At 37.1% G+C, this 19925-nt stretch overlaps 1 protein-coding gene across 4 annotated transcripts in view; it reads left to right on the forward strand.

Moving 5' to 3' along the window:
- The window catches only part of BLTP3B (bridge-like lipid transfer protein family member 3B), a 59618-nt gene that overhangs the window by 35836 nt on the left and 3857 nt on the right, over window positions 1-19925 (forward strand). For 2 of the 4 annotated variants that reach the window (XM_074826974.1, XM_074826973.1), the window contains 10 exons: window positions 692-874; window positions 977-1095; window positions 2890-3031; window positions 3775-3968; window positions 5942-7440; window positions 7850-8025; window positions 9458-9594; window positions 11126-11276; window positions 15704-15960; window positions 18132-18240. In XM_074826974.1, the coding sequence (XP_074683075.1) occupies window positions 692-874; window positions 977-1095; window positions 2890-3031; window positions 3775-3968; window positions 5942-7440; window positions 7850-8025; window positions 9458-9594; window positions 11126-11276; window positions 15704-15960; window positions 18132-18240 (2967 nt within the window). Of the gene's footprint in view, window positions 1-691; window positions 875-976; window positions 1096-2889; window positions 3032-3774; window positions 3969-5941; window positions 7441-7849; window positions 8026-9457; window positions 9595-11125; window positions 11277-15703; window positions 15961-18131; window positions 18241-18320; window positions 18362-19925 lie in introns of those variants that run through there. The other 2 variants (XM_074826975.1, XR_012623551.1) reach the window with 2 other exon arrangements.

A 19925-nucleotide genomic window follows, 5' to 3' on the forward strand; every position in this document is an offset into this window, starting at 1 on the left:
TAGAAGTTATTTGTATTGCATCCTTATTATCTGAACAGGTTAGTAGATTGTCTTTACAGGGACTGTTGGAAGAGATCTCAGTTTCTTTCAGAGGTTTAAGTGCTTGACCAACAGAAACATGTTAGGAATAAAAGAATTTCCACTGGACTTGATTTTTAAGGCTGTGTGTGCTGCCACACTGATTGAACTTACCTTCTTGTTTGTGTGCCATAAAGGTGTTAGAAAGCCAAGACAAAAAGAATACATTTCTGGAAAGGGACCAGAAACAACTTAGGACACAGTTCTGGCAGGAAAGATAAGCTTGGAAAAAGTGAGCATAAGAACACTGTTCTGTTACTTGCTCTCACTTTTTTTTTTTAAGTGAAACTTTTTTTTGCATGTTCTCACATATGACATCAATGTGTTATCAAATTTCTCTGAACTGGAAATATTCAGTGATGTTTTGAGCATTAGTGGTGTTAAAAGGCAGGTGGCAATATTGTTTTCTGAGTGATTTTTGTGAAGCAGTGAGATTTGTTTTTATGTAGTATATAACTTCTGTTTTAACGTCTGCTATAACTTCTGTTGTTCTATAATTACAGCATGCAATGAGATTATAGTCTGAAGAATTGTGAAATAGTGGAAATTTATTATTTACTTCAAAGAAAACTTTAAAATAAGTTAATGTTTCCCCCCTTCCTCTTATTTGCAGGAGACAGCTGCAACCACTGGATGCATTATAGTGATGCCACTAAAACCAGAAGTGGATGGGCCAAAGAATTATTAAATGAATTCAAAAGCAATGTTGAATTGCTTAAGCAGGCTGTGAAGGACCAGGTCATAGATTGTCCTCCCAAATCACCACCTTCTGTATCTCCTCAGAACCTACAAACAGGTACTTTGTTTGCATCACTAATGCTCTAATTCCATGAAATGTTAAAACTATTCTAAAAAAGACTGTTCTTTTCAATGATTCCATTACTATTCTTTCCTACAGGCAAGGAACAGATACCAAAAGGAACGTCTAGGGCTTCCTCTGTATCTTCCCAACAACCAAAGGGCAAACTGATGTCTAGTCCTATTGTGGTTAGACTTGCAGATTTCAATATATACCAGGTACGTTTCTTCAAGTTAGTAAAACTGGGGCTACTTCGCCCTTGACTGTTATGTAACTGTTTTTTAAGGGGCAATTCTGAAGCCCATTGAAATTAATAGAAGTCTTTCAATTTGTTATTGAATTAGATCTTTACAGGACTGCTTCTGTTTTGTTGGTGGATATCAACTTTATGTTAGATGATACCCTATCATAATTATGTGTTGGATCCAGGTTCTATTGTTCCCCAAATCTTGGCATTTGGAATTTAATCTTTTCATTGTACTATGTTAGGTACCCAATATTTTAATATGTGGTTTTATATTTCATGCTTTTCTTATTGTTATCTTTTTCAAAGTACATGGATTTTTTTTTAAATGTTAAATTAAGAGTTTTTAACATTTTTCTCCAGCCCCTCTCTCCCTTCCCCAGTGATATTTTGAGTAGACACTTCAACCTTTTTTTTTTCCCCCCACTCCCTCTTTTGTTTGAATGAGTAGTTTTAGTTGCTGATTGTGGTTCAGATCCACTCTTTGGAGGCAACTGGAATAGAGAAGGAGAATATAGTAGTGATATAAGAGAATCTACTCTAAATTTCAGGTCCTAACAGAAATGCTTAGTGTATGCCCTTAGTCATTGCAACTTCTACTTGCTCTTGTTCCAGTTTTCAATGTTTTTTTGCCATATTGCTTCTGGTAGAGTGGGAGGTTGCCAGAAGCCTTCATCTGGGTTTGAAGGGGTTTTATAATATAATTTTGTGCTGTTGGTGTTTTCATTTGCCTTCTACTCTTCAGATACTTGTCTCCTTGTCCTCCCTACACAAATACATTTTCAATTTTTTAAATTGTCATTATTTTTATATAATTTACAAAAAGCTATTTTTCTAAATAGGTCTGTTATTACTTGAATTTTTGTGTGTGTTAATACAGAGATGTTTGCAGCTTGAAAACAGCTACATAGAGTGAAGCAGGCTTATAAAGGTTTTATATTCCTTATTTCCAGTGAAACTAATACAAGTAGACATAATCATATATTTGATACTAATATGTTGGCTAATTTCAAACTAGCAGTCTGACCTACTAGGTGTTGTATGTTGTCAAAAAAAACCCTCTTTCATCCTTTTTAAACAAGGTTACATTCCAAGAAATTTAAGGTCAAATATGTATCAAAAGGCAGTCTATTTATTGTTTCATAATTTACACTGGGAGGAAACAGAAATGGAGGATTAATGTTCCGTAGTGTTTTGATTCCCCTGTGAAGCTGGACCTTCAGACATAGCCAAGCATATGTATCTCAGCCAGGTGCATGCTGAACACCTTGCTTAGCAGTAGACTGTTGAGAGTTGGCCCATGTACTGGAATCTGTCCTTAGGACAGTACAAGGACGTTCTGACACTTGCGTAATAAACTTATCTAGCTTATCTATCCCTTATCATCTAGATAGGGGATCCTTTTGGACAGACAGTATGCAAATATATGTCCTAGTATAATTGCTTCTACAGGAGCTGTAGTATTTGCAGTAAAGATACCAGGTCTACATTCTACTGAATGCCTTTGAAAGTGACCTGCTGACTCCTGCCTTGCATGAAGGAAGGGGATCTGGTACTGTTGATACTATATAGTTTTCTTGTGAAACTGTTCTATGTGGATTGCTTCTACTACAAGGCAAGTAGGTGTTTCTCATCAGCACTTCGTGTAGTAGGGGATCTACATCTGAGAGCAGTGGAATGTTACACCACTAGGGGCAGTGTCTTGCAACTACAAATGCGTAATGATTTATAAAAATGTAACGTATTAACAAAATCTTTTCTTTTACAGGTTTCAACAGCAGACCAGTGTCGTTCTTCCCCTAAAGCTCTGATCTCTTGCAATAAAAAGTCACTTTATCTTCCACCAGAAATGCCAGCTATTCATATTGAATTCACTGAATATTACTACCCAGATGGAAAGGACTTCCCTAGTAACTCTCTTTTTTTATTCTGAACTATAAATTTTGAGTGTACTTTCACCTTTATGAAGCTTAATACTGATTCCAGGTTGACAGTTGAAAGTAGGTAATGGCTTTCTGAAATGGAAGGAACACAACACTGCTCCATTTCCACAGTGCTTGCTCCTGGCAAGCTCCTATAAATACTGTTTTTTATAAACACAGGGTTTAAGTCTGAAAACACAAAATTCTTACTGACACATAAATTGTTCATTCTCCAACATACATGTATTTTTTCTGTAGTTCCACTGTCTGGCCACATAAGAGAACTCAAACTATTGCAGTAGTATCTAAGATGAAATGAAGATCTGCTGGAGATATTTTTATTAATGAGTTATGGGTTTAGTCCTGTTTTATGTACAGAAATGTCAGTGGATTTGTTGGGGATGGCACTTGAGGACAGCAAATCTCCTTGGTCCTGCCTGTCCTCTGTAATGAGGACATTCTCTCCCTCTCCTCAGACTTCATTCTATTTTGATATTAGCTTTTACATTCAAAAATTCAGTTACGTGCTTGGAGTGAAAGAAAGAAGCCATCACTTTATAAGTATCCCTTAAAAATTTATTCTTCCTTGGGACCTAAGGAGTGGGTTTCCATTGTTTCTCTGATGTAAAATAATGGTGGAAATGTAATACTGCACTCATTTTAAAACAAACAAATAGCAAAACAACCCCTAAACATTTTACTTATTCTCATGATTTTGTTTTCTCTTTTAGTTCCATGTCCAAATTTATATGGCCAGCTGAATGCTTTACAGTTCACCCTGGATGAGAGAAGTATTCTTTGGCTAAATCAGTTCGTCTTGGATTTGAAACAGAGTCTTATTCAGTTCATGGCCATGTACAAGTTAAATGACAATTCAAAATCAGATGAACACGTTGATGTTAGAGTTGATGGACTAATGCTAAAGGTAAGCTGTCATTGAGAAGGAGTTTTGTGGTTCCTTGGAAGAAAATACTTATTCCCTTATTCTGAAAAGCTGTTAGCAAAGCAGCTTAAGGAATAAATGGACAAATAAATGAACAAACAACCCATGCAATAAGCAACATTGCTCTGGAAAACTATGCAGAATATGATGCTTTGAAGACAGACATCTGTCTTCCATCCTACTTCATTTATGTCCTAGAGGTATTTTGGTTTTGTATTGAAGACCTGAATGGGAGTATTAAATTATTACACTGTGTTCAATGAAGCTGACATAGCAGAAGAAAGAAACCTGAGCACTGAAGTAAAAACAACTAGCAAAAAAATTCATATTTGCATTCTATATTAATGCAAGGGCCCTCCCTTGTTCCTCTGGCTGTAGTACATCAAAACTCTTTCGTCTTGTTAGTGAGTGCCTGGAGTAAAGAAGGCAGTTCTTCTGAAGGTTTATTTCCTTCTCCAAAACTCATTCTCACTGTTTTCTGTTTCATGCTGGGCCTTGGCCAGCACAAGTTCTCTATATGTTTATTCCAGAGGAGTGGTGCTTGTTAATGTTGCTGAACATCTGATTTTTGCTTCCCTTGTCTTCTCCTTTGGAGGGGAAGGATTATCAAGCAGATAAATTTTATTCCTCCCCACCCTCTCCCTGCCTTGATTTGCATGGGGCATTGGTTTCCAAGGTTCAGAGGTGAACAAAATAGTGAGTCTTTTCGATGGTGCCCACAGTTTCAAGCATTCTAAAAAGTCAGCCTATGGAGAGATGGTTATCTTCCTAAGGCTTGTGGTGCATATTTAATGGAACTTTAAAAGGACATGGTTTGTACTGAATGAAAACAATTATTGAGACAGGCAACCAGGCAACTACAAATACAGGCTGATCTAATACTGAATTACTATATGTGAATAGCCCACTAAACTAATAGAAGATAAAAGTATTCTTAAATCCTCAAACCTTGATTCATATTTGGTTATTTCATCCCTGTATTAACTGCATTATTTTTATTCTAGCAAATTATGCAAGTTTTACTATTGGTGTGTTTGATGTTTATATATCATATAGTTACATATTTCGTTATTTTGTTCTGAGTCCTTTTTTTTACATGAAGAAACTTCATCACTCCCATCTTTTAAGTGTCTTTAGGATGACTTTTTTACTCTGGTCTTTCTAGATTCATCATGGAGATGATGTGACAGAAGGTAGTGTCACTGATACTAGCAAAACTAGTCTGGCCAAGGTCCATGTTAACAACATCAGATACAGAATTTGGCATCAAAAATATATTTCCTTTAAAACTTACACTACAGATATGCTAGTTAAATTAAATCCAGTATACTGAACTATTTGGGGGTTTTTTTAGGAGTTGGAGTGTATTTTTTTTTTGTGATGAAAAAAATTATTATTATGAAATAATAGTTACAAAATACCTATTCTTTATTCTGCAACGTTAAGAATATTAGCTGTGTTAGCACGTTTAATTGTTTCCTTGTATCTTAACATAGAAATAAAATACTGTAGTACTCAAGGTAGTGAAAAACCGTGTTGGAGAAATCAGATTGAAAACCACAAAATTATAATTTAGACTTCAGCGTTGTAAATACTTGGAACACTTGGAGAAATTTTCTGCCAAGCAGTTTCTGAGTTGAAGAAATGAGACATTTCAGCCTAATATAGCTGACCTAAATCTAAATCCTTCAGATAAGAAAAGCCTGAGACCCGTACATTTTTGTACAAACATTGAGTTTTAGATGCCACAGCATTCCTCTTAAAAATGAGAGGAAACACAAATGATAATCTGTGAGCCTTACTTATCCCTGTTCTGTATTAGTATACCAGAGTTCTCATAAAATTATAATTATATTCTTTCATTTTTAGCTGTCATGGCTGTTACTGTTTCTTTAACTGTATATCTTCTTAATCTACATATTTCTAACTAGACAAAATACATTTCTCTCTTGCAGTTCATCATCCCATCTGAAAACAAACCTGAAATTCATAAAGATCAGCCTCGTGCACTTTCCATTCAAAGTTCAGAGATGATTGCTACGAATACAAGATACTCACCAAACTGCAGACACTCTGATCTAGAAGCTTTGTTTCAGAACTTCAAAGACTGTGATTTTTTCAGTAGAACTTACACCACTTTTCCTAAGTCCCAGAAGAATTTTCATCTTTTGCATCCAATCTTCCAGAGGCATGCTCATGAACAAGATACTAAAATGCATGATGTTTATAAAGGTTATATCATCCCAAAATTGAATAAATATGCATTAAAGACATCTGCAGCTACTGATGTTTGGTCCTTGCATTTTTCCCAGTTTTGGATAGATTATGAAGGAATGAAAAGTGGGAAAGGTCGACCAATAAGCTTTGTGGACTCATTCCCGCTTTCACTTTGGATTTGCCAGCCAGTAAGGTTTGCAAAGTCACAAAAAGAGCTTTTCTTGCATAATCAGACAGCTTTTAACATTCCAAAAAGTGAATCTAGTGATCTTGCTCATAGGCTGCAACGTAAAAAACTTCTAAAGGAATATTACAGCAGTGAGACGGAGCCCTTGACCAATGGCATTCAAATGTCAGACACTTCAGGAGTGCTTTCTGAAAGCTCTTCCTCTGATGCAGATGTACATGTTCTTGTCCATGTTCAAAAACACGTAAGCATGCAGATCAATCATTACCAGTATCTTTTTTTGCTGTTTCTCCATGAATCTCTTGTATTGCTCCTGGAAAACTTAAGGAATGATGTAGAAGCAGTGACAGGAAAACCTGCAAAGCAAACGGATGTCTGCATTGGGATCCTGCTGAAAAGTGCAGAACTAGCCTTACTACTCCATCCAGTGACTCAGGGAAACCCTTGTAAGTCTCCAGTTGTGGAAGAAGGAAGTCCCATGGCATCAGAACTCTCCCCTTTAGGAAATGGGGAAGCTCTTACTTCAGAGAGTCAATTAGTTAACAATAAGATAGTGCAAGCTGGTGTTACTAATTTTGATGATGTAAATGACTGCAAGCCTCTGAATGCTGAAGTTAATAAAGGAATTTTAATAGATCCTCTTTTGTTTAAATCGGACAGTAATACGGATTTTCAGAAAGGAACGTCATTTTCAGATGATGCATCAGATAAAGGTTTGGGAGATACGAGTGAAGGAGGAAGCAGTGGACTTTTTAGTAGAAGTGATTCAGAGGAGGTCTGTGGACCTCTAAGTGAGAAAAGTAGCTTGCATCCTAGGGATTCAGCGTCCATTTTAAATAAGAGAGAAGATTCTACTGAATTTTTCATTGATAAAGAGGATGACAAAAACATATTCTCAAATAAGTTAAATGAACAGGACGGCACAACTGAAGGCTGTCCTAACCAAGTCATTGACTTGGAAACAGAAACTGCCTTAGAATCTGAAGAGCTTGAAATCAACAAAGACAAAGTGACTTCAGTTAGAATGTTTGCATCTCAGTCTTCATCAAGGTATAGAAAATTTTATACTAAATCACTCTTCCTACTCTTTGAAAATATTTATCAGTCTGGCCACATATTTTTAGTAATGGTCAACAGAAACGAACATCTAGTAGAAGAAAATTTTAAAAGTATATAAAGATATAAGATATGCAGTATCCGGCATTCAATGAAAGTTAAAATGAACTGTTAGTTAATTGATTTAAACTATTTACTTTCAGTTTAAACACTGTGAGACATGTTGAGAAAAATACTGACACAAATATCTGCAGGAATGCATGCTGTTTTTTGCCAAAGCATTATTGAATGATCAGATTTTTTTCTTTATATCTTGCCTGGTTTAGAGGAATTTTTAAAGTAACTTCTATGTAATTCATTTAATTTGAAATAATAATTTCCTGATATCTTTATATTTAAAAAGTGCAAAGCCTAAGGAACGCTGCCCGTCCAACCTCCCTGCATTCTCTGTTTCTTACAAGAATATGAAGAGAAGTCCATCACAAGTCTCTCTGGATACCATCTCTATTGACAGCATGATGCTAGAGGATCATTTGGTAGAGAGTGATGGAAGTGACAGCCAGAGCTTTCTGGAGAAAGGTAAGTAGGCTTAACAAAATATTCTTAAGCAACACGTGAAAATGTTGTTTGTTGCTAAAATAATACTTGGAAGGATTGTAGTGCAGCAAATCCTGGATAATTTACAGCACTATTTCTGTTAGCTTCTCCAGTCAGCAATATTAAGTGTACTCACAGCACATCATCTCAAGGGAAAGCAATAAGATGTGCTACTGAAGTAGTGCTACTTAATTAAACACTACTTAATTTTCCTCTCTTGAGGAGAGTAAAAGCATTGCAATGCAGTGTTGAATTAAACAGAACTGTTCCTTGCTTTGCTTAAAAGCTATTGCTTTGGCTGTAAGTGTTTACAGGTTTGTACCCTGAATCAATGTTATGCTTGAAGTGGTAAAGAAGCTTTAATTTTAGAAGTAGATGAAAAAGAAATGGATTTTCACTAATATTCACCACACTAATTACCAGGCAGATGGATCTGGTAGTCTCCCTCCAGCTTGTTCCTTACAGAGCAGTTCCTAGCTATTGACTGTCTAACAGCAGGTATTTGCCCAATTTTTGCTTATTTGTGCGTGAGCATTTGCTCCTGATCTGAGGGAGGAATTCAGGCATATGGTAATTATGTCTATATAGTCTGTAGTATTGTGGACATACACAGTTGTAGTGATCTATTAGGTCTCTGGCAAAACTAGTTAAATAACTTTCTAATGTCAGGAAATATGATAAGAAGACTTTATTGGTATCTCTTTTCTGATAAATTCTACTTTGAATAAAGAATGACATTTTTTTCTGTTGGATTTCTTTTCAGTCTAGAGCAATAATGAGAAGAAAGCTTCACTTGAAAAACTTGTTATATATTTGTGTTATAGGAGTATTCCTGCATGTGCTTATGTGGGAGTATGCCGTAAAATACATTTTCCATTTTAAATAACCTTTATATGTCTTTTTAGCTTGTTAAACTATATTTTAACTGCAGGTTAAGTCTGCATCCTTTCTAGTTGTCAAGGAAACACTACCATGATCACTCTAACAAAAATATATACAGCTTGTTTCTCTAAACATAAAACCTCACACATTTCCTCTAAAGGCACTGTGCAGTGTTTTAGGTACATGGCTTGGAATCTTCAACCTTTTTCTCTGCTGGATCAGTTTTATATTTGATTTGGAAGACTAAAAAAGGCCCTTTACAATTTTTTTAAACAATGCATGTAGAATGCTATTTTGGTTTTGTCACTATGATCCTGCCTTACTTGCATAGCATCTAGAACTTTGCACTCTCTGTAAGAGGAACAGATTTGGCAGGTCAGTCACAAATATTTGTTTAATAAGCCATTCAACTCATCCTAAAAAATGAGTTAATGTATGCATACAGTAACAGACACTGACTTTATTCTTAACGCAGGAGTGATTCAGGTTATGCTATGCTAACTTTGCGTTTTTTCTGATGTATATACGGAAGGTATTACAGCCACAAACTATCAAAGCCCATCAGAAAATGCCCATGAAGGAGGCACAGTGATTGAAAATTGTGATGGGTCATCTCCAGATGCCATGAGCGCTGCTTCAGAGAATGCCCATGAGACTAGTGAAGAAATGGTAATATTGCTGAATTCCATTAGAATACATGCTTCAGTAAATTAAAGCTTAAAGTAGAGCTAAAATGAATGCTTTTAGAGGTGATTTTTCAAGTAGTTTTGGGAGCTCTTGTTAGTGCATTATGTAAGCCTGTAGATCTAGTGCACTTGCATTAAGTACAAATGAAGATTATAATCCAAGTTATACTGAGCATTCTCTGTCCTTTTTATCTCCTCTATAGCCACTGTTGATAAATGACAGTAGCCACTTAAAAATGTCAGAAAATATTTCTGGTTTAGTACATAGCAATATTTATAATATCATCATGTTCTCTTATGCTCTGTTGAATATGATATTTAAAATGAGCTTTTTAACATCATCAAGTTTAGATAAAAGAAAGCACCATACTTCTGACATCTCTTATATGGAGATGTTTCCTTAGCCCTGGTAGCATTCTGTAGTATTTGCAAATAGGAGCATAACAACTGCCCTGGTGGGTCACATCAGAGATGCCTCTTGTCCAGGATTATGTCAGGACAATGCCCAGTTCTTAGAGAAGGTCATAATAATGATGCATGTAGACCCAGATTCCCTCCTTGAGACACCATGCAGGGTCCAACTTTTTCAGTCTGCCTATCTTCTACTTCCTTGCTGATCCTTGCCCTAATCAGTGCTTTTTAAATTATATTCTTGTATCAGTTAAGGTCATGACCTGGAAACCTAAGAGTCTATGGGCTCAAAGAAAGTGAATTTACTGAAATCTGTTGTGTTCTTGCTGATGTATTTTCCTTTTTAGTAATGTTAGTCATGTAATTCTACGTTTGCTTTAAAATATTTGTGGATCACAATTTAAAAAAAAAAGCAGCTCCTTTAAAATAAATTTTCAATCATGTGTGCGTATAGGTAATATGGAAAATCCAGAATTCATTCACATTGTTATGCAAATGCATGTTAGCATATTTTTTTCTATTTGTAGACTATAACTAAAAAGTCAGTAGAAGAATGAGCCCATAATATTAGTAATGATGATGGACATATATCTTCTAATATCAAAGCTGGCTTTTGAAACTGGCTGCTATTTTTGTTTGAAAGACACTACAATAAATAGAGAAAAAGGGCTGACTATTTTGCAGATAGCCAAAGTTTAGTAGCCTATCCTGGTTCTTTAACCTGATCTGATTCAGCACCACAAATGCTTGATTGTGCTTATTATATGCATAAAGTTGAATGCGGCCTTAGAAAATTTCTGGTGTCACATAGGTCACATGCTTCTCTGTCAGAGTGGGGAAAGTCTGTCTCACTTTCAGGACTTCTCTGGCCAATTCTGAATTAGTATTAGTGGGTTTAAATACAAGTGTCTGTTTTTGGACAGACAACGGAGCAACCCATTGTCAAACCAATGGGTACAGTAAGAAGAAATGAGAAAACTTTATGCTTTTCTATGAGCAAGGGTTATGGATACAAAGATTCTTTTGCTTATGTGGGGGAAAACAATAACCATTGTAAATTCAATTTATAATATCATATTGTTTTATCTCAATTTTGTTGACAGATGTCTGTTGTGGTTTTTCAAATATTTGGTGTTAATGGTGAAATTGACATCAGAGGTGAAGACACAGAAATATGCCTACAGGTCAACCAAGTGATACCAAATCAACTGGGAAATATCAGTGTTCGACACTATCTTTGCAACAGAACTGTTGGTAAGAACTGACAATTAGATCTCAGTGTTGTGAAATTCGAGTTGGAAACATTTGTTCTAAGTAAAGAAAAACACTGTATTAGCCTTGAAGCACAAAACCAGTTTTATGTTATACAATAGCACCCTCTTTTATACTGGTTTAGAATATCTACTCTGATTTCTTTCCTAATTGCTATACATTCAAAGGGAAGGAAATAAAAATGGAACCATTTCTGATTAGTGTGGGTAAAAAAATGCATTGCATTGAATTCTGGTCATAAGTTTGCTTTTTTAAAATCAAATAAGTTGCATTGCATTATGTTATTGTTTTATGAAGATGGAACTCCGTTACTGCTCTAATGATACTTTGCTTAAATGTACCTTAGTTTGAAGGGGTGTTTCTTTTCTTCAAGATTTGTTTCTCCAGATTAAATTAACACCCAGAGTTTAAACAGATTTATAATCTGTGGTTTAAGAAAAGTTAAAAATTGACTCTGTGTCAGGAAAGGTAAGCTGCAAGTACAGCCTTTTTTTTTTTTTAAAGCTTGATAGGAACACAAGGGGTAGTTTCATGCCAGATATTTGCACAACTAGATCAACCATTGTATTGTCAGAGCTGGTTTTGGGCCTGAGTACATACACATTCTCTGCCAGAAAACCTAGTTCACATACTGTGAGGATTTTTTCTTGGCATGATATATTGGCATGCCACTTCATGTCACAGTTTGCTTTGCTCCCCTCTGCCAGCCTTCCACATGGATTGCTGGATGCCAGCTCTGTTGCGCTGTAGGTTTTTTGGGGCAGATTCCCGCTTCCTGCTTCTGGTTCATCTCCTTTCCTGGGAAATAGCTATAGCAGCTGTTAGCTGCCATTTATTTCCAGCCTTCCAGCAGTATGGATTTTCTTCAGGAAGTTGTGCTTGATGGTACAGCCTCTCATGCCCTAGCTAAAAAACCTATTTATTGATAAGCTGAGCAGTTGCCAGCAGCTGCTGACTGAGCAGCTGTTGCATGATGTTGCAGTTGCATTCAGGCATCTGAAGGCAAGAAGGACGTCCAGCTGCGAAGACTCATGGCTGACCTTCAGTTCATACAGCAAGCAAACTGATTTCTGGTTATCTGTCATAGCCTCTGTATAAGCAAGAGGGAGTAAATAGTAAGAACATGCCACCCTCCTGCTCTCATGTGTACCTAAAACTAGAACCTGCTTCCTCTGGTGCAGCTGATTGGGAGGCTTGTGCGCTGGCTGATTATTTTATGGATAGAAGGTTATAATTGATTGGAATCTCCAAATACTCCCACTTCATATCTCTTCCTTTCTCTTTGCGGGGGGTGTCTGGATGGGTGGGCCAACAACACTGGTTTTTGTACACCACCGGTCACTCCCATTCTGTAATGTACATCTTTTCTTGTCTCCACTGATCTTTTCTCTCCACTGTAGAGCTTTCTGTACTGAGTCAGGAATCTTCTGCAGCCACTGCTGCTCCCCATCTCCCACACTTATTCTAATAGAAGAGCTAAGGGAGAAAACAGTTTTTAACAAAAAAAAAAAAAAAAGAAAAAAATAATTCCAGAGGATCAAGGTTGGGAAAAAGCTTGAGAATTAAATCAAAAGAAGCAATTTAAATGAGTTAATGGCAACAAAATACAACTAAAAGAACCAGTGAGCAAAAGTGTAAAAAAAAATCCCGATAAAAGCAACCCCCCAAGACCTTTAATAAAACTTACCCAAGCGCTGAATTAACAACTGTAACCAGTAAACTGAGGAACCATGCAAAGCAAAGGATAATCAAGTCATAATTACAGTCTACGAAGGTGTTCTAGGTAAAAATAACCATTTAAAACCTGCTATACTGTTATGCAGTTGGTGTAGAAAGGAAAAAGTGTGCCTAATAGCTGGAATAAGTTTGAGGGCACTGTGGCACCTGTGCATTTGCCTGCTGGGCTGGCTGCAGGACGATGTCTTTACCAGATCTTATCTGGCAGCAATAACAAAAGGGGGGATGGAGCATGGCAGAGGTACTCTGGGAAGGACAAGTGCTTTTACTGAGACCTTGTCATGCTTGAAGGAGAAAGGAACAGCAGTTCACAGCAGCTTCCGAATTGTTTAATGCAGTTTTCCTCTCTTGACTGTGCCCCTTTCCGGTATCTGCAGGATAAACAAGATTGACTTCATGGCTGAGACTGAATGTGTGGTCTTTTCTTTTGCTGGTTTGCTATGCTTTGGATTCTTCCAGCAACAATGCAGGCACTCTTTCCTGGTCTGGAAATACTTAGGGCACATACTACTTATTTCTTTCTTTGTATTTGTTGGAATAATATATATCCTTGAGGGAAACAAAGTTTCCCAAACCAATTCAACTGCAGACTCATTGGACAGAGTGGTCATTGTTCTTCCATCTGGAGAGCTGCCCTACCTCTCAAGGGTTGTTGGTAGCTAATTCTCTTCTGTCTGGACTAGAGCCATAAAAGGTACCTGATAGTTGCAGTGTGCTGCCTTTTTTTTTGTTTGGTTTTTTTTGAGAGAGAGAAATGTGAGATCTTGTTAAACCTTGGAAGGATTGAAGAATGGAGTCATGGCTGTTAGCACTGTGGAAACCTCTATGCAGAGGTAGCAAAGGGAGAGGTTTGGTTCACAGCAGAGGCTGAAGATTCTCATGTTCGTTTACAGGTCTTTCCATTGGTCTTTTGTCAACCCAGATCAATGATATGTTCATCTATCCTGACTCTAGTGCCAATAGATATGTGCATATGCCTTGACTACTGCTGCACTGGGTTGTCAGTGAGAACTGGGCACCATACAGAAAGAGGAACCCAATTAATCTGCAGATAGAAAAGCAAAATAATTACTCTGCCAGGCTGCTGTAGCTCCAGGCAATGTCTGTTGCATGCTGCACTGAAACTTGAAATTACAGTTTTCAGAGCTGTACTATGTTCAGGCTGGGGCAGTATTACTTGAATGAAGTCACTGCCTCTTGCTATATGTCTGTTTGACTGCACCTCATCTAGAACTTTATCCCGTCACGTCTTGGAAAGGACCTCCGAGGGCAGAGACTGCACAACATCTCTGGGAAGCCTGCACCACTGCTTAATTTTCCTCATTCCTTACATTCAGTTTGAACCTCTCTTGTTGCAATTTGAGCTGTTGTCTCTCAACCTTCTGATGAGCACCAGTGTGAAGAGCCTGGCTCTGTCTTTGTAACCTCACTGTAGGTGCTGGAAGGCTGCTGATAGATAGCCCATACACCTTCTCTTCAGCTTTCTGATAATTGCTCATATATGCACAAGCAGAAATCAAGAAGGGGAGATTACAATAAACCGCATGTCAGTAATATGGGGAGAGGAGAAGGAATAGTATTAAAGAAACAAAAATAGAAAATGGAAGTCTTACTTCATCTTTAAATTTAGACTTTATCCACTTCTTTTTTCCCATTTCTGAGCTTGTAAACATTGGACTTTACCAGAGTTTAAACAAAGAAGCATTATTTTTTTAAATTTTAATTCTCTCAAATTTGTTTAACAGTTAGATGCTCTACTAATAGAAATTGACATAATTCGATTGATTTCATTTGAGTTACTTTGATTTCAGCTATCTTTCAAGTTTCAGTGTTTGCTTCTTAATATAATTACTTTGAATATGCTTTTTGTCATACAGATAATTTCTGTAGGTCACCCATCATACTGACAAAATGACTTGAGAATCCCATGGGGTAAAATTATTTCTGGTGGTGAACCCTTTTTTTTATACAACAAATGTATACTAGTCATTGCTGCCCCACTCCCACCTTACCTTAAGTCATTTTATTTTATTTTATTTTATTTTATTTTTAGAACTGTTTAGTTGAATGTTGCAGTTGTCCTTATTGGTTAAAGATACTGATATAACAAAAAACTGCTGGGGGTTTTTCAAGGTTCAAATCTACTGCCGCCCAAATAATGGAAGTACCATGTGGTCATGTTCTTTATCTTGCTGCCTTACTGTTTATGTCCCTGTATGTTAGCAAATAAAGCTCCTGAGTCAGGAAATTCTGCCTCTTCAAGAGAATACCTGCTCTCCTGAGCGAGTTAATGGACTTCAATGTTTTTCTGAATTAAAATTGAAGGAGTTAGCGGAAAAGTATGCAAAATTGTTTTTCTATCAAGACATTGAGGAAACGGATTTTTTTCTTTTTTTTTTTTTTGTGCATGCTGATACTTCTGTATTGTCCTCTTCTGTTGTCACAGTGAGGTACTAGTCCTTGTATGTACTGTTTATTTCTTTTTAGTACTTTGAAGTGATATACTTAGAAATTTGCTCTGAAGTTCTGTATTTGCAAAACTAATTTGTGAATAATACTTTTAAAGTACTTTTGGAAAATCACTTGGACAATAGAGGTAGAAGTAATTTCATTGTAATTGCTTTTTTGTACATTGCAAAATTGTAATGCTAATTTTTTTCTATTTGCAACAGGTTCTGACTGTAAATCTGTGGCTGGACCAGCTAATTCATCACCTGAGATTAGTTTGAGATGGGAAAGTGGGCCTAGTGCTGTCATACATTCTCTGCTGGCTGTAAAAAATGGTTTTCTTCAGTGTCATGTAGAGAACTTCAGTGCTGAATTTCTAACATCTTCCCTCACAAACATTCAGCATTTTCTAGAAGATGAAACTGTTGCAGAAGTGATGCCTATGAAGATAAAAGTTTCTAATGCAAGGATTAATTTAAAAGTATGTTGTCAATGAGCTATTTGGCTGCTCTAAAGAAATTGTGTTCTCGTTTCTTTGATGATGAACTACTAATCTGGATAAAGTTAACTTCAAAGAAACTGCTATCATACTCTGGAAGGTCTTTAGATAACACTAAAACAATTTAAAAATCTATAGATTTGGTTAGCTCTGTGGTATGCCTAGAGGGGAATTCTCTGCATGGCCGAGCTATTTATAGGAATTAATATTTTATACATTTTTCCTCCTCTCCCAGTCTCTTTTGTAGAATGACAGTGTCTGGGAGCTTTATAGGTAAGGTATATCAAGTTCCTAGAGGCACAATGTGGGTTTTTCTGGTTAGACATTTTTTGCTTAGCATAGTAATGGTTTTCTAATTACAAACCACAGATTCTAGAGGTTAGTTCTCTCTCCTACTTTGAGGATAGTCCTTGCAATGAAAGTTCAGTACAAAAGAAGGAAAAAGGTTATGGGAATTCCAGTTCAAACCACTTGAATACTGTTTCTTAGAACCCAGATTTTCTGTTCTGCCCTACCTAGAAACAGATATTAAACAGTGAAAGCTTTTCTTACCACCATAGCTTAAAATAGTAGCAATAAGAGGACACTCCTGCTCAAGTCTCCTAGGGGATTGTCTTTCAGACATTTAAAGAAGATGCTGAGTTCTGTGCTGTACAACCATTGAATATGAAGATAAGGACACTGGGGGGGGGGGGGGGGGAACAACAGAAAGGCAAATAAATGTAGAGATAAAATGATTATAACATTGCTTTGGTAATTAATAATCACCCATATAAACTTTGAACAAAGTGAGGACTGGAATAGCAGCTCCAGTTCTGCATCTGGGGCTAAGACCTTGATTCTGTTAAGATCATTCTTGACTGGAAGGGCAAGTGTTATCTCTACACTGTTCATCTCAAAGTGCATCAGTATTCCCTCCCTTTGTGATGCAGTTTTTCCATCCCCTGAGGATCCTTAGGCACTCCTTTAGGGCTGTTTCTACTACAGGGATAGCACAAGCACTTTCTGTAAGTACTGTGGATCTCTTCCTCAGATTTCAATGTATCGCAAACATGAATGCCCAAATGCAAAAAGAAAAGTCTTAACATATAGTCATTTAAACTTAAAACCAGGATTATGCTGGTTTATTGGCAAGAAGGCAGACTTAATCAAAATGTTCTTGAGAAAGCAGCTGTTTGAAGGGGGGAATATGTATTAATAAACTCACAATAAGAGTCTGTTTGGCAGCAAAAACACTGAAGTTCTAACTCAGCAGTGCACACAAGTCACAGTGAAGCTACCCATGATAGTTGACAAACTGCAAATTTGACATGCAGATGATTCATTTCTATAGAGTTGTTGGGTAATAAAGAGCGAGAGGATATGGTTCAAATTTATGCTTCATTGCCTATTCAATGAAATATATTCTATTTCTTCTGCATGAGATTTGATGCTGATGCAGTGTGTTTTGGGCAGGGAAGAATTTAAGAAAGGCTATTTCATTTTTTGCATTTTCTACTGCAGTCTCAGTGCTGTTTCAAGAAACTTTGGCAGTTACATCTCAACAGCTTTCTTGCTGCATGCTTAATGCTGATATGTATAGTTTCTGATCATACTGGCTGCATTATTCTGCTTGACAGGGATAATGAACTATGAAGACTTCCTAGGGAGACCTCAAAAGAACCGATTTGTGAAGTTTCTCTAGTACAGTAATATAACTGAACTGCAGCTGGTGTCATCCCAAACTAAATTCTCAAAAGACAAAATCTGCTCCAGAATGATGGCTGTACCCATTCAATCTTTAAATAGTTCAAGGGAAAATCAGATAGTATATAGTGCAGGCTTCTTACCTCTGACTCTGAGAGCTCCTGAGTTAAAGAATGTCTTGAGTTAGGATATAATCTTATTGAGATGTCTGTAAAAATACTTTGAAGTATTTTAGTCAGACTGTATATATTGAGTTCAGCAGACTTACTCCAGAGATAAATTTGGGCCTTTAATATGATCCCCTGGAAAAAAAATGGAGCAGAAGTTTAGTGGAGATCTCATTAGAAAATTCTACTCTGAAATGTTCCCTTTCAAGTTTCATTAAATCCACTTATGTTTAACTGAACATCTTAATTAACTGTTTTGAGTTCCGGTTAAACTTTTTTTTGAATACATATATTTTTTAGGATGACAGTCCACGTGAAAATCTCAAGGCATCTGAGCTGGTACCCATAAAACTACATATTGACATACTCTGGATAGAAAGAAATGATGATGGCTCTTTTCTTATTAGAGGTTTGTATGTTCCTGCACCTTGATATCATCTTAGTATTATACTCTGATTATTATTAATACTGGTTTTTTCCTTTGTGCAGACATGTGGCTAATAATGAAAAGATAACCGATGATAATTTGTGTAAGTTGTATTGCTATATACCTTAACTCTAACTGTAGCCACATAGAGGAAAATTACCCTTCTGAATAGTGTATTGGCTGTGATAGCAACCCACAGCTGAATCCATCTGAGAGAAATGAAAATACACATATAACTTTATCAGGCTATGCTTCATCAGTGCATATCACTTCGTCATGATAAGTCTTAAGGTTCCTTTAGACCTTTAACTACAAACCAAACAAAAAAATTGCCTTCCTTTAGAGATTACCAAGGTGGTTACCTGTTGTCTTTGTGTTTTTGTGTGATGGGTAGTAATAGAGAATATCGTAAAACAAAAGACTGTTTGAGAAGTACAAGTAGCAGTTTTCAATTCTGTATATTACAGTGGTGTCCTGGCAGCTCATGGCTGGGATTGCACTGAGACTTGAACAGTGATTTAACTTCATACTTTCCATGACGCATGTATACACTTACAATTTTTTTCTACATGTATGGGCAAATACTAAATACAACAAGGCAATACATTTAGAGCTGGAACTTTACTGTTGTCTTTCACAGATACGTCAAAGAATCTTAGAGTAATCTAGGTTGGAAGAAGCCTCTAGCGGTCATCTGGTCCTACTCCTTGCTCAAAGCAGGGGCAGATTAGATCAAGTTGCTCAATGCCCTGTCCAATCAAGTTTTGAGCATTAAAAAGGCGATACCACAACCTGCCCTAAATAATCTGTCCCAGTGTTTGACCACCCTTACGGTTAATTTTTTTCATAATGTTTAATTGGAATTTCCTTTGCTGCAGTTTGTGTCTGTTGCCTCCTGTCCTGCCATCTCAAGACAGAGGTGCTTGAGTACTTGCCAAGCACCTCAGGGAAGTCTGGTCCATCTTCTCTGTACCCTTCCGCTAGGTAGGCAAAGGCAGCATTAAGATCACCCCATAGCCTTCTCATCTTCAGATTTGACAAGTGCATCTCTCTGAGCCCCTCATTTGTACATCATGTGCTCCTGGCCATGATTATCTTGGTGGTTCTCTGCTGTTGGTATCTTTCTCACACTAGGGAATCCAAAACTGGATCCAGTATTCCAGATGTGGTCTCACTGGTCCAGAGTATAGGAGAATAATAATTTCCCTCATCTTGCTAGCTATGGCCTTGCTAGTACATCCTGTTTGTGCCTGGTCTCTGCTGTCAGAGCTCACTGCTGACTCGTGATAAATCTTCTTGTTGACCAAGGCCTACAGGTCATTTTCTGCAATGTTGCTTTCTGTCTAGCTGGTCCCCAACCTGTAGTGGAGCAAGAGGTTATTACTTCCAGCTGCAGGACTTCATACTGGCTTCAGCTGAACTTCATGAGGCTCCATCCTGTCCAGGTTCCTCTGAAAAACATCCTTGCCCCTCAGTGTGTCAGTCACCCTTCAGTTTGATACTGTTCACAACATTGCAGAGGGTGCAACCACCCTTTCAGGTCCTAAATATATTAACCCAAAAATATACAATGTGTTGTATGACTTGAGGAAGAGGAGGCTGCAGGGTGATCTTAATGCCCCCTTTGCCTACCTAATGGGAAGGTATAGCAAAGATGGACCACACTT

Source organism: Strix aluco, chromosome 5 (assembly GCF_031877795.1).
Source record: "Strix aluco isolate bStrAlu1 chromosome 5, bStrAlu1.hap1, whole genome shotgun sequence".
Lineage (NCBI taxonomy): Eukaryota > Metazoa > Chordata > Aves > Strigiformes > Strigidae > Strix > Strix aluco.